The 15,355-nt window shown below is 45.7% G+C and overlaps 1 protein-coding gene across 1 annotated transcript in view; it reads right to left on the bottom strand.

The window, feature by feature from the left end:
- The window catches only part of lamc3 (laminin, gamma 3), a 137,248-nt gene that overhangs the window by 16,613 nt on the left and 105,280 nt on the right, over positions 1–15,355 (bottom strand). The window contains exons 13-19 of the mRNA XM_005454536.4: positions 14,151–14,339; positions 13,663–13,908; positions 12,167–12,320; positions 11,916–12,058; positions 11,567–11,745; positions 3,135–3,315; positions 1,800–2,044 (exon numbers count right to left, since the gene is read on the bottom strand). Of these exons, the coding sequence (XP_005454593.1) occupies positions 1,800–2,044; positions 3,135–3,315; positions 11,567–11,745; positions 11,916–12,058; positions 12,167–12,320; positions 13,663–13,908; positions 14,151–14,339 (1,337 nt within the window). The remainder of the gene's footprint in view (positions 1–1,799; positions 2,045–3,134; positions 3,316–11,566; positions 11,746–11,915; positions 12,059–12,166; positions 12,321–13,662; positions 13,909–14,150; positions 14,340–15,355) is intronic.

The following is a 15,355-nucleotide window of genomic DNA, read 5'->3' as shown; positions in this document are numbered from 1 at the left end:
AGCTTAGCAGTATCTTAACTATTTCTTGTCTTGTTTAACTAATTTTGTAAAGTTTCTGGGATGCTGATCTGCTGCTTGCACTAAAGTTTCCACACAGAGTGCTATGAAGTACCCCTTTAAAACCATTGGTATACCTATGATTTGGCACTAAGAAAGCCTAAGTCTTTACTTAGAATACCAATTTAAAATTTGACAATAGTGCATAGTTATGCTTAGGTCTGCTGTTCTGCTGGAAACCTGGGGCATGGCAATATTCATCACCGCTGAACAATGGCTGCAGGTTGATTTACTTCATGAAGTCTGTGATGGATAGCTCAGATCCACATGTCATCAGTTTTCTTCAGTGAAACTGTACAGAAACAACTGAAGGAAATTTGTACTGCAGAGTTAGCATAGTCAGTGCTATGAGCAGTTCCCACTTGAATACAAACCTTAGACATGATGCAGCACCATAAGCGCCCCTTCACTAGTCAGAACCTGTGTTTTTTTTAATGTTTCTAAATCTACAAACTCTATTTTTATCCTGGAAATAATCCGATTTTTGGAAGTCGTGACACACTCACAGCCCACTTTATTAGGTACACATATTCAGGTGCAAATCTAATCAGCCAATCACATGGCAGTAAGTCAGTGCATTTAGACATATTGTCATAGTCAACACCACCTGCTGAATATCAAATGAAACATCAGAATGGGAAGAAAGGTGATTTAAGAGACTTTGAATGTGGTGTTGTTGTTGGTGCCAGATCAGCTGGTCTGAGTATTTTACAAACTCCTGATGAACTGGGATTTGTTCCTGAGCAATCACCTCAAGGGTTTACAGAGAAAGTCCAGTAAGACACAGGCCTCTGGTTTGAAAATGCCTTATTCATGCCAGAGGCGAATGGTCACGCTGCTTCAAGGCAACAGAAAATCTAATAGCCTTTAATTACAAAAGGATATGTAGCAGTGTTAATTCTGACAGCAAATGTTGGTTAGTTTTTTAGTCAATCTTTGGACTACAATTTCATTTAGTTTCAGTCATAGTTAAGGCATCTAAATTCTATTAGTTTTAGTCGACTAAAGATTAAGATTTTAGTAGACAGAATCTTAAGTTAGTTTCCTCCATGACTTCTATTCTTCTCTCTAACCTTACCGCACAAGGAGATTACTTCAGTTTAGATCACTTCCAAATTCCATTCCACCTTTCCACACAACTTAATTAGTTCTGATTGGATCTTGTCTCTCCAGAATCCTTTCAGCAAAATTGACATCATCATCATTGTCATCATCGTTTTCTTCCTTGTGCGTTCGTTTTTATTTAGTTATTGTCTTGTTTTTGTCAGGAAAAACAGGTCGGTGACAAAAACGAAATTATTTTATTAACACACAACATGCCAAGACTGGAAGCAGATGAGCTGCAGCAGCAGACCACACTGGGTGAACTCTCTTCAATTAAAAAACAGGAAAACTGAGGCTACAGTTCACACAGGCTTATCAGGCGGGAACAATATTGCCTGATCTGATGAGTCTCAATTTCTGCTGCAGCAACTGGATGGTGGGCTCAACATTTGGAGTAGCCCACATAAAAGGATGGATCCATCCTGCCTCGTACCAACAGAGGCTGGAGATTCACTTCATGGAACAAAATCCGAGGAACGTTTCCAGCACCTTGTTGAAATCTATGCTATAAAGAATTAAGGCAGTTTGGAAACCCAAAGGGTGTCCAAAGTGGTGCTAGCAAGTCATAACTAATAAAGTGATTGATGAGTGTAGGTGGCTACAATACTGAGGACAAAGTGTACATTTAGGTCACCTACCATATTGTCCAGGTCTTGTGTTGCCTGCTTCAGTTGTTTCTGAGACACTCTGATCATGTGTAGAGTGTCTGTGAAGGTCTGACACACAGCCCCGCTGCTTTCATCCTTCCTCCTCTCCTTCCCCTCTTCCTCTGTCATGCTGATGCTGCAGTTCAAAGAAGATGTAATGCCATGCAGCTGGGCTAAAAGTGTGCCTGTAGAAGCTTCCAGCAAGGAAAATTGTTTTATTAAGGCCTCCCGTGCCTCTGAAAGAACAAAGCAAATAAAACCACGTTAAGTCTTTCACGGATTGTTTCACCAAGAATACCATTCTTCCAACTCTTTGTAGCTGGAAAGCCGTATTTCGACACATCTCTCGTTCTCGGCTCCCTCATTTACTGTGTTAATTCATGTGAGGACTCTCATCCATTCCGCATATCGGTAGTCAGAAGAAGCAGAACCATATGGAAATTTATCCAGATGCTCGTATTTTTTTGGCAATTTCACTTTGTTTGCTGTCGTGTTTCTAATTCAACTGGCTGCATAGGCATTTTACAGAACAATTAGTACAATCTGTCCGCTTTGTTGCTTCATTTTGGGACATGCTTTACTTGTCGCTTTGACTCCGTGTCTGATAAAATGAGAAGCAAGGAGCTTGTGTGTGCCCACACAGCGAGTCTGTTGATTCCACATACTCATTAAATCATTACCCGGCCATCCAGTGCCTTTAAGAGCACGACTGGTAACAACGTGTGTGTGTGTATATATATATATAGCGTGGGTGATGGGAGGGCGATTGTTGGGCAACTGTTATCATGATTGCAACTATAATCATAATAAGCAGGGATTAGAGATGCCCTGGCTGTCATATAAATAGGGATTAAGTTGGTCACACGGCGCCCTGTTCTATATTGTTATGATTTGTCTCCATTTGGCCTGTGCAGCTGAGCCTGTAAGCCTTTTCCCCTCCAAAGATAATGAGGATATATCAACATTGTGTTAAAGTAATTGGGAGAGGTTTGTATTGTCGCCTTGCTTCCTGATTTAATCGCTTTGCTGCGTTGTATATGTAGCCCAGTCACGCTGGAGGAGACACAGACACAGAGCAACAGCAGCAGATTTTCGAAACGCCAGGGGCGGTTTCACATCAAGTTTCTGCGGCTGGTCTTGTATGTACTGATACGGCATGTTATCATCTCATAGCCGAAGCGTGACACAGCGGTTACAATGGCACATCAAGCGAGCATCGTGTTTCACAAGGCAAAGGCTGCCAAGTGCCTCGCAAGATGTCACGACCACGGAGGAAACATTAAAAGGAGTGACAGCGGAATTATCTCGGCTCCTGGCTGCTGATACCTTGGAAGGCCAGAAAATCCTCCAGAGCATTGGGCAGAGTATCCTCCCTTTGGTGCTCATGCTCATAAAGCCTGGTCATGTGATACTTCAGCAGGTGGTGCCGCTTCCCGAATCTACCTCTGCAATCAAAGTGAGCCAGGAGCTTCTCCAAATCCTGCAGCCGAGTCCTGAGCTTTTCCGCCTGTAATAGCATTGAGATTTTTCACCGAAGGTGTGAATGAGAATACGGGTTTAAAAAGACAACAAAAAAAAAAAAGCAAAAAAAGCAAACAAAACACTTGAAAAAAAACAAAACAAAACACCACAACAGAATATCTATCTACCTCCATCTGTATTTATTTATTCAGATGCAGGGATTGAGATAGGACTCAGATTCTTGGTACACCAAAACATCAAAATGTAGTATTTCACCAAAAGCAATGAATAAATGAATACCAAAAACAGGATAAGCACAGAACACGGTTTTCATATCCGCATCCACTCACTATTCCCTGCATAGCGTGCGACCGAGGAAAGCATTTCTGCAGATAACTAGATAAGACTTCTTAGAGAATGGAAGTCCGGATCTGAAAATGGAATAAAAGTGCCGTGATTGGCAACAGTTTGCTGACCCGGCAGTTAAAAAACAGTCCAGAGCTATATAAACAGAGCCTGTGATCTGGCTGTGATTACCCCTTTTGTTAAGCTGGTAGCCGTACGTTGCGCACGTGTGCACATCACATGTTCTGTGTTAGCAGGAATTTCTTGCCGATCACTTTAGAGAGCAATGATCGGTGTATTAATATGCCTAGTCAGCTTAACACCACTCAGATAAAACAGTGAGTGCCTTTTCTGAGTTATTCATTCTTACATTTAATCAAGTCCCGTCCATTTAAAAAATATAAAAAAATAAATAAAATTCTCTTCTAAATTCTGCTGTCATCCACGGCCTTTTTCACACCGTTCTTGATCGTCCCTCGCACGTCTCTGTCTTTTCTCAACCTCTCTCTCTGTGCTCGTTAGTCTTTTTTCCCCCCTTTCTATGTTTGAACCACAAGAAAAGTAGGAGCGGAAAGACAGAGAGCGCGAGCAGCAGAAAGGGAGAGCTGGGGGAGACTGAGGACAGTGAGAGTAATTGCAGGTGTTCGGAGCAGACAAGGGTTGGGATGTTCACTGAATCGCTAACACTGTGGAAATCACAGCATGCATTCACACAGGTACAAGCCGGCCCGGTGAGAACATACAGCCACTTTAGCCGGAACAAGAAAATGCACAGAGAACAGACAGAACACGTAGGCGCTATTGGATTGTCCTCAGAAGGCAAATCCAGAGACACGGCACCTTAGCATACAGACGTGGGCTGCTACAAATCTAAAGGGACAGAGAGGAGCAGCGCGGGAGATCATTTTTCTGTTTCACTGCACAGCCACTGTTTACTTGCAATCTACAAATACAAAGGAGCCATATGGCTGCCATGAGGGTCTACAAAGGCAGGATGTACTATGGGGACTGTGTTATTTCAGGAACAAATTGCCCCTCACGCATTAAAAGTGTGCCAAAAACACAGTGTGTAGGTGTGCAAAATAATAATATGGACTAGTGCACGGGCCTACAAAGAACATAGTGAGAATGTGGAAAGGTTAAGACCCAATGCAAGGTCAAGAAAGCTACAGTCTGAGACACTCACACCTAAACTGAAGCGGTATTTTGTAAAATGCTATACTTCACCTTTATTAGTGTTTTAAGAGTGAATTGTAGGCACAGCAGTTACAGTGGTTAGCAGAGTAAGCCTGTGTGTGGTGTTTGCATGATCTCTTTTTGCCTGCGTAGCTTTTGCCCTGCTTCCACCTAAAGTTTGAAGACATGCATTTTAGGTTAATTGAATGTGAAGCAGATAAAGTGTTTTATAGAGTAAAGCGCTGCATGTATATGAGGTTAAAATGTGACTTGCAGTCTTTAAGTAGTTTGAGTCATTAGTAAAACTAGAGAGTGCTATAGAAATGCACACAAGTACATTCAATCTGATCAGAATTATCTCACATTTTATAGAAGAAATTACTAATTTAATAGTTACAGAGTCAACAAAGATAAGAAGTTCCATTCCTAAACAAAAAAAGAATTCACATTCAAGTTCATGATGTCTACTGCTTTCCTAAGTAGGAAACGCAGGACAGCTAGGACCTGGTTTTAATTTGTACTTCTTTATTAACCTTGCACTATATTAACACTCAACATGACTGTTTTTCATTGGGTCATTATTGCCAGATACTTTTAATAAAAAGTTAAAAATCTATCCAATAACCTGCCAAAGATCAAATTACACAGTTAAACCAACTATCAAGCATTAAATAGCAAGACATTTTCTTTGGTAAAGACCAGATAGAGCTCACAGAGGAATGAATATTGATGGACAAAAACACTATTGTAAGAAAGGACTCTGTCCTTCGTACACTCCAGACCCACCTTTAGCAGTAATAAATTGAAGTGATTTTTTTTCTGTATGATTTTATCAGCCTCTCACATCCTTGTGGAGGAATTTTGGCTTGTCGTTTGCACAGCTCTTTTAAGACAATTGTACTATTTTGAACTTTAACATTCTAACTGACACCTGAGATATAGCTCTCAGGTTTTTTTTGCAATTTCTCAGCACTGCAAGGACTCGACCTTGGCTTGAATTTGCTGGGGCGTTCCAGACCGGCAAACTCTCAAAACTCCTGCTTTTATAGAGGTGTTCACACCTGCTGATGATGTCTATCAAATGCATTTCATTAGCAGCACCTAGCTGCATACAATCCTGTGAAAAATGTCTTTTTTCCATGACAGTAAATCATAATGTAGCTTATTCATATATTAGGCCAGTCTTTCCTAATCACTGTGCCGCGGCACATAGGTCTGCCGTGAGAATTGATCAGCCGTGGAAGACTATCTGGTTCCACCTGATTTGTACTCTAAGCGATCGGCGTGAATAACGGGCAGAACAATTACATTCTCTTCCACTAGAGGGCAGTACAACTACCTCCTCTAATTAAATGGGTTGCCAACTGCCAGTAAAACAAAAGAAGACGAAGAAGAAATGACATAATAGTCGTGCTGTGAGATGATGCAGGGCTTAATATCAATAGATAAATATTTGAAAAGAAAAAGTAGTCAATCTGACCAGGGTCCTGCAGAAAATTCCGACCCAGATGAAGGCTCTAGCATGAGTAGTCGTGAGAAGAAACCCAAAAGGGATACTTGGGACAAACTGAGCCAATTACGCTATACCTGGTGCATGGGAGAAAATTATCAACATGCATTTTGTGACATGTTTCTTTGGTGGTGTGCCGTCTAATGTGAAATATTGTAGTGGGCCAGGGCTGTTCGGGGTTTTGTTATTGACATTTATGTTCTGTCGCCATGGTTACGGGTGATGCTCTCTCTGCAACTGTGTGAGAGAGCGCCATTTTGTGTTGTTGTTGTTGTGGTTGCCGCGCGGAGCAGTTTGCTAGCGGCAGTGCTCCTGCGCAGATTTAAATAAATGGCTGTGCTCCCTGGCTAGCTCGCGGGAAACAAGACCAAACAATACCTCTGTCTCCTCCTTGTCTGAGCTCACCACATTGGTGTCAGAAGTGGGATAGCTCACCCTCGCCGGAATGGAGAGAGACACTCAGAAGCTGTGTCCCAAAACGTCGGCTGCATCCTCCGGAGGCCGCATTTGAAGGCCGATTACGTCACAGCCCGGCGACGAAGGCTGTCCCAATTCGTCGACTCCTTCAAATGCAGCTGACAAATGCGTCCTTCATTTCCCCGAATTTGAAGGATGGGTTGGGTGTGTCCTTCGTGGCCCACCATATCCCAGAATTCATAGCGCGGTCCAGCCAAATTTCAGCTGCCAACAATGGCGGCCGCTACTAAGTTTTAAAATTAGTCTTATTAATCTTTCTGGGTCACAAAATAAACTTTTAACATATTTTCAGGCGAGAAAGTGGCGGTGTAAATTTCAAATATCTGCTCGGTTTATCAAGACATCGCATATTTGCAAAAGTGCGCCGACGTTTTCGGAGACGTCTGTTACCCATCCGCTCGATAGCAAACCGGGGGGTTCAATGGTCGCTCGAGCCGGCGAGAGCAGCGGACTCCCAGCTTCATCGTTTTCAGACCCCCGCTCTTTCGCTACTCAGGTTAAACATGATATATAAGTCATTCGGATAACTTAAAAATGTAATTGTTTGCCTTATTTCGGTGTTTTATTTGTTCGTGAGTAAATCGGGTTGGCTGAGATCAAAGTTATTAGATCATTAGATTAAATAAAACTTTATTAATCCATCGGGTGGGTTCCTCCGGGATTTTCACACAGCTGAATAAACGTCAAAAAGAAAACTGATTAAACAGAAGTGTGAGATGGTCGAGAATTTACGCCAGTGTCCTGTTATATTTTAGATAGCAAGGGGCAGACGGCCGAGTTTATTAAAGTCCACCGACACAGCGGTGACACAAATCTGAAGGCTAGACCGTCCCATTTCACAGCCTCGCACTTCCGGCCTTCTCGGTCTTCGAAGGACCCGGCCCACGTAGACCGCGAAGGCCGGGTTGTCCGAAGGATGCAGCCGACGTTTTGGGACACAGCTAGAGGCTGGAGCAAGCGAGCGGCCATGTAAGTCCCCCGACGGGTCCCGACGGTGTGAGCGCACCGCGGCAGCGGCCCGTGGCGACCGACGCTAGGACAGTGCTTCATGGGCTGCCTCTGTCGACCGACACGCCGGGCCCCGACAGCGAGCAGTGATGCCTGCAACGGCAGCTAAGGTACCGAAATACAACGGGCTAACCCCGCTAGAGCCCTACCTCTCACAAGTACGGCTAGCCGCGAGGCATAATGGCTGGAGCGACGAAGAGGCTGCTACACACCTAGCGCTAGCATTGGAAGGAGATGCACTGCAGGTACTCCTTGACCTAGCCCCGTCAGAGCAGCATGAGCTCCAGGCCCTCACCATAGCACTCGAGAGGCGATTTGGGCAGCGGCACTCCACTGATCAGAGCAGGGAGCAGCTGACCAACCGGAGCCGTAGGCTGGGGGAGAGCCTGGGCACCTTTGCAGCGGATGTGTTGCTGTATGCTCGTCGTGGCTACCCAGAGTTCCCAGCAGCAGCCCGTGAGGAGCTTAGCCTGCATGCTTTCCTGCGAGGACTTTTCCCAGAGCGACTACGCCAACACGTCCGCCTGGCCATGCCTCAGACTCTCCATGAGGCGCTCCTTGAGGCTGAAAGGGCCGAGCTTGTGCTCACATCGCGACCTGACCAGCAGTTGCGCCCCCCAAACTACTCTCAAATCAGAGCTGCAGACTGCGACAGTGAGAGGGAGGTCGCGGGGATATGCCAGCCGCAGCCCTTGGTGCCCTGGAGGTGTCCCCGTCGACCGACCGACTGCTGCTACCGGTGCGATGAGCCTGGCCACATGGCGTGCGACTGCCTGGCGCCCGCCCCAAAGGCCAGAACTATGTGGCCTCAGGGGGATGAGAGGGGGAGCGGTACAGCGAGGGGACCACCGCTCCAGCTTCCTGCCCCCCTCCAAGAACGATGCACGGTGGCGGGCCTAGTCGGGCACCTCAAGGGACTCTACCTGAGCTGCTGTGTTGAGGACCAGCCCTGCCAGGCCCTGGTGGACACGGGGTCCACCATTTCCCTAATACGACCTGGTGTGTTTCCTGGAACATCCGGGCCGCTTGTGATGGGTTGGTCGCCCACCCACCGACACCCAGCTGATGACAGTGACGGGGGAGAGAACTGACATGCGGGGTAAGAAACCGTTGCGGATCCGAGTGAAGGATCTGGAGCTGGTGCACTACTTCTGGCTTGCTGACATCCAAGACCAGTGCATCATCGGCCTTGATCTGCTGACTCGCTGGGGGGGCCTGCGTTGACACCGCGAAGCTGGCGGTCACTCTTGGTACAGAGACTCTGGCTCTCCAGTGCGGTCAAAAGCAGGGAACCGGAGACTGCAGGCAGACGCGGCTGGTTCAGCACGCCATCGACACCGGCTCTGCTCAACCCATCTGTCTGCGCCCACGCCAGCTGCCCCTCTCGAAACGGCAGGGAGAGCGGGCCCAGGAGGCACGGGGTGTGGCTACTGCTCGGGCCACAGCTGACGGAGGGGGATGGCTCTCGTTGACCATGCAGCAGCTGAAGCAGGAGCAGGAGGCTGATGCGACGTTGGTTCAGGTAGGGGCCTGGCTGGAGGCAGCACGACGCCCAGGCTGGACAGGGGTGTCAGGACAGGGGCCCGACGTGAAGGCCTACTACTCCCAGTACAACAATCTGGAGACCCACGACGGCCTCCTGTACCGGAGATGGCGGGCCCCCAAACAGGGCAAGGATCTCCCGCAGCTGTTGGTGCCTCGGTCGCTGCGGTCGCAGGTGCTCGAGCTTGTCTACGGCTCGGTGGGGGCCAGCCACTATGGGAATGCTAAAACTCTCCGCCGTCTCAGGGGGCAGTTCTACTGGCCTGGTTGTCGACGGGATGTGGAACTTCATGTGCACTGCTGTGACACCTGTACGGCACGGAAGGGCCCCACTCAACGCCCCACTGCTCCCCTGCAGCAGCATCAGGTGGGGGCCCCGATGGAGAGAGTGGGAGGAGACGTCCTAGGGCCTTTCCCCGTCCCCGAGGCAGGGAACCGGCGTGTGTTGGTGGCCAGGGACTGCTACAGGAGGCTGAGGGAGCGGCCGCGAGTGGTTCATGACTACACCTGCCAGGCCCAGGTCAGCGCCGGAGTACGACAGAAAAGAGCCTGCGACACCAGGTGCCGAGGGGGAGCTTTCGTGCCTGGCGACAAGGTTTGGGTGTACTGCCCGGTTCGCAAGAGAGGGGTGTCCCCCAGGCTGTGCGGTCACTGGCAAGGGCCGGCCGAAGTCGTGGGGCGGCTAACAGAAGTGGTGTACCGGATCCGCATGCCGGGCCCAGGGCGCGTGGCGGTGTTGCACCAGGAGAGGCTCTCACCGTACCGCCCGCCCGCTCCAGCAGCCGCTGGGGCAAAAACGGGGATGCTGGTGGCACCCCAGGTTCTCATCCAAGTGACTCTTCCCCTGCTGGTCGAGATTGGCCTGCGCACCGAAGGAAGACACATGGACATTTGCAGGACTTTGTGTTGGGTAATGGGGTTGTCGGGGACGACTGACCCCTTAGGTGGGGGCTATGTAGCGGGCCAGGGCTGTTTGGGGTTTTGTTATTGACATTTATGTTCTGTCGCCATGGTTACGGGTGATGCTCTCTCTGCAACTGTGTGAGAGAGCGCCATTTTGTGTTGTTGTTGTTGTGGTTGCCGCGCGGAGCAGTTTGCTAGCGGCAGTGCTCCTGCGCAGATTTAAATAAATGGCTGTGCTCCCTGGCTAGCTCGCGGGAAGCAAGACCAAACAATACCTCTGTCTCCTCCTTGTCTAAGCTCGCCACAATATGTTGCCGTGGCTCTGAAAGGTTGGGAAACACTATTAGGCCATCCTAGCTGCCATGCTAACATTAGATATTTTCAGAGACATTACCTTGGCAGTTGAAGTGTATGTAAACTTGGGTTGCCAAAGGTCCCGTTTTAACCGGGACATCCCACATAATTTCTTCCTTATTCTAACTTGAATTGTATGTTGATCTTTACCTGCAATGCTGCTTTCTGACCAACAGATGGCACTCTTACAAATACCAAATCTGATTTGACCGCATTTATGTCAGACGAGTGCTTGTGTCCAGTTACAGCTGTCAGTGACTGCCTGCCACGCAAACCAGATTTAAGAAGGAATACATTTCGGTCTGCGTAGCATAATAATAACCTGGTTAATGAAAGCCCCTATTTACAGCATTTTATTTGAATATTTTTTCTCTTTTTTGCTTATTTTTCAAAGGAAATACCCATGTGATTTCTGTATTCATTTACTGTATTTTTCTTTATTGTTTTAGATGAGTAATTGAGTAAATACCAACATTTTACTGCATTTTTATTGTAAGAATATAAACACACGTTGTATATTTACACTATACTCTGCTGGCTGTGCATTGTGCTTCTGGCACGCCAGAGTGTCCCTTATTTGATATTTAAAAAGTTGGCAACCCTAATATAAACCCCAGTAAATACCTAAAGCTAGGCTGGTTAAAACACAGTGTGTGTTGCATTTTTTTTAAAGTGGTAAGAAAATCCTTCAATTCCTCTAAATATGCTAAATTTGATCTTGATTAATCAGAAGTGTTACTATGATTAATTGTTACAAGTGAGTGGTAATGTATAAATGATTACATTACAGGTTAAATTCCCAACACAGTCCACTTGTGCAGCTTTTTTGGTATCAAGTTTGCCATTTGACTACAAAAGCTTATTTTTATATGCTGTGCCCTAATTTGCCGTTTGAAGCAGTAAAAATTCAAAAAATCCTGATTTTGTTCTTCCAAATGCAAATATTAACGCACATAAACAATTGAACCAAACATAGACCCACCTGTTTCTTGACAAGGCCATAGCAAACTGGGCATTCCTCGCACTGGTGTGTGGCTCTGTTGTGGAAATAGTTTAACTCACATTTGTCACACTTGTAACCCACAAAGCCCTGGCGGCAGTGGCAGGTGCCGTTACTGCGACACTGCATAGAAACGGAGCCCATCGGGTCACAGTTACAGGCTTGGTGAGGCAAGATGGGACCACAAGGGGATGGCAGAGCCGAGGAGCAACAGAGATAAACATTTAAAGAGTTAGAAATGCCTTCATGTGTGATCTGTATTAGAGGAAGTATTAGAGGATTAGAGGATGGCACATAGTGCAGTTGTGATGCCTCGAGTAAAGTACTGTACCTCTGCAACCTCGTGATGAGAATCCAAAGAAGCCCAAACGGCAAGTATCACACAGTCTCCCCTCCACTCCTGTGCGACACACACACTGCCCTGTGATTGGATGGCATGCCAGTGACGATGAGCCAATTGGATTACATTTGCATCTGAGGAAGGCAGGAAAATGACACATTAATGATAGAGTCTGCTTCTAAGAATAGTTATTACTGCTTTTCATACGAATCAACTCTGAAGCGCACAGGGGATCTGTTTACATTTCACATCCAATGCCCGGTTGGAGGTTGAAGAAGCCAACTTCGCAATAACTGCAATCCCGTCCGGTCACATGACTGAGGCAATGACAATTTCCTGTCTGAGGATGGCATTCATTTACATGCCCAGATGTTCCAGCAGAACTGCAGCTGCATGCTAAAGGAAATAAACACAAAACTTGAAACAAAGAAATCTGTTTGCAGCTTGCAAAGAGCTTGCAGTACAAGATACGCCTACTTTGTATATCTTCAACTGGCACACTGGAGTTTTGGTATTTGTCATCTATTTAAATAGGCTAGTATGACGAACAAAGAAAAATAAAGTTTTGATTTTAAGAACAAGCCACAATGATCCAGGAAAAACATCTAGGGATATGCATCTTTGTGTAGACCAAATTTAGCCCATGAGTGCAGTTACAGTTTGATACCTTTACATCGATCAAAAACGTGTGTTTTGGAATCTTTATTGTCACAATAGGAGATGTGGGTTACTTGTTCATCATGTTCCAAACACATGTTGCTAACAGGGAAGTTGCAGAGTGCCACTGGTGGCCAACGTGTGCAACAATCATAACATAACATGGTAGAAGTGTTTTTGTTTTTAATTTTCATTTATCATTCCCTATAAACGATTCTAGTAATATATCAGCAAATAGCTAACACAACATCTTGTTTTCACATCTGCAGTTTTGAGTGATTTGTTTATGTTATACAGCTTGATTTCAGTCACCAGCCAAACTAAATATTACATTTCTAATGTGTAAGACTCCTACTTATCACCTTATCCCAGTTTATCGGTTTATTATGAAAACAATGAGAAAAGACAAAGACTAGAATAATAGAAGTCCTATATCCCTCTGCGGTGTTGTTCTGTTCTGTAGAGGCTCAACTGTGGTAGAATGAAGCATAAGAAAAGGATAAGAAAATCAAAGGACAAACACGTCACAGCTATTACTCTTTGGTTTCTGTCTGCTTTTGTAACTTCAGTTAGTTTTTTTTCCGCTTTCCATTCTCCCAGCCCAGCGAGTCTCTTCTTTTTTTGTGTTATCTTTCTGACCCACAGCCATTTGTTCAAACCATTTTCAGCTTTTGCCTTTCATGACTCAAGACAGCTATACCTGTCAAAATACAACTCTTGAATTGAAGGCAATTTGAATGGACTATTTTTTCCTCTTTTTTAAAAGTCCAACCCAAAGGTCAAGTAGCCTTTAATAGAATATGTCCATTACTTTATTGTAGCTTTCTGGTTGTAAACACAACAATATGACAATATGAATTGTAATACAATGCTAATAGAGTGTAAATGCAACACTGCCAGAAAAAAGGTTGAATGCAGTGGATGTTTCATGTCAGCATACATAACAACACATCCAAGGGAAGCAAACCAAACACATCTATAAGTGCAGGGAAACTCTTACAGGAGTACGATCTTTCATTGCTCATCTTGCACTGACATCTTAGCATCATAATAAATTACCGGCACACTCTCGGTTACTCACGCTTGCACTTCTGGCCCGCTGTCTGGTCCAGGGCGTTGCCGTAAAAACCCTGCTGGCAGCGTTCACAGTGATCACCCTCCGTGTGTCCCAGGCACTTCAGACAGCGCCCAGTGACGTGGTCACATATTCCCACGGCGTTGAAGTCCACATTACCATTGCAGTTGCATCTCACACATGGCTGAGCTGCCCCTGAGAGCCCTAGGGGGTCACCATAGTAGCCATCTTCACACCTCTGACAGCGCATTCCTACACAGGGAATGAGGTGAGAGAGAGACGGGCAGGAAATAGATGAATAAGTGAGAAAGAACACTGCTGGAGGTCACCGTCACCCGACCTCAGCTCAAATTAAGGTGGGGTGCGCTACAGCCACCATCTTTTCAGTATCACGCTGTCGTGCGGAGATGCTCTGACTGCTTTGAACTTGACATAAAGCTCGTTACTCAGTGTGCTTCCCATCCATATGAATTTGTTTAAATCGTTCACGTCACCTGTCTGTCCTGCAGGGCAGTTGGTACAGACCACCTGTCCTGTCTCTGCAATTTGGACACAGCTGGTCTGGCCTGGGCAAGGGCAAGGCCGACAATCACCAGGTGTGCCAATCAAAGAGTTGCCATAGTAACCATCCAGGCAGCGCTCACAGGTCGTCCCGGTGGTGAAGTCTGAGCAATCACATACACCTGAAAAACACACAAAAAAGACACATTGGTAATGCACATGCACACCTGCTTAGGCAGTGTTGTTTATCTCACAAACAGGGGACAGAAAACGACGTTTCCCTCATCACCAGCAGAGGACGCTGTGTCTCTGACCATCACTGCACCTACTCCCCATAGATACTCCAGCTCTGTTAATAAAAGGGGAAAAAAGAAGAAGAAAAAACACAGTGCTCTCCACAGCCCACCGTGGAGAGTGCAAGACAACTAAATTCACCCAGTCTATAATTGCTTTGGGAAAAATATAAGCCAAATGCAGTCCGAAAGACCTTCAAGAAGTAAAGCAATTCCCCCTCCTAGTGGGAGAGATTACCAATTCTATGATGTCCTAAAAAAAACAAAAAAACAAACTGTTGTTTTGAAACCTCTTTTGAAGAACAACTTGCACCTCTAAGCCACTCTAAAGGATTTACTCACGTGCGAAATGTGTTGATATACATGCGCGTGCATAAAATCCCCGATGAATTCTGCTCGATTTACCGAGCTGCTTTTTCTGCCCTCGTGCCACATTTCAAATCCATTAAGCTACGAGTAGTGCTGAATGATATGACATGATAATCGTACAAAATACCCACAGCAGTGGAGGCACTGATATAATGTATGGGTATATGGAGTGAATGTAAAGCAGTTTTCGGTGACCTGCCGTGGCTCTGAAGTCGCACGCTGAGTCGAAGAGACCTACGTAGGCCTTCGAATCTCGCAGCGGTTTGAGCAACAGCAACTTCTGAAGCCATTAAGACAAAAAAATTCTGACATGATTAAATGTGGCACATTAGTGTACCACAAAATAATAAGTGCTAACATTCTTGGAAGACATTAATAATAGGGTATAAAAATAGTATCTGCATTTGGGTTTCTGTGTGTGACTGCACATAGTTTTTTTTGGTGCACTGCAAGATTTTTTTTTTTTGCTTTTTTAGTATTCATCAAATGTCTGGATATCAGAGCAAGCATTTGAATCATCACTTAAAATTTCAAAG

This window comes from Oreochromis niloticus, linkage group LG7, assembly GCF_001858045.2.
Source record: "Oreochromis niloticus isolate F11D_XX linkage group LG7, O_niloticus_UMD_NMBU, whole genome shotgun sequence".
Taxonomy (NCBI): domain Eukaryota; kingdom Metazoa; phylum Chordata; class Actinopteri; order Cichliformes; family Cichlidae; genus Oreochromis; species Oreochromis niloticus.
Note: the sequence above shows the minus strand (reverse complement) of the source record. Positions and strands in the feature narration are given on the sequence as shown.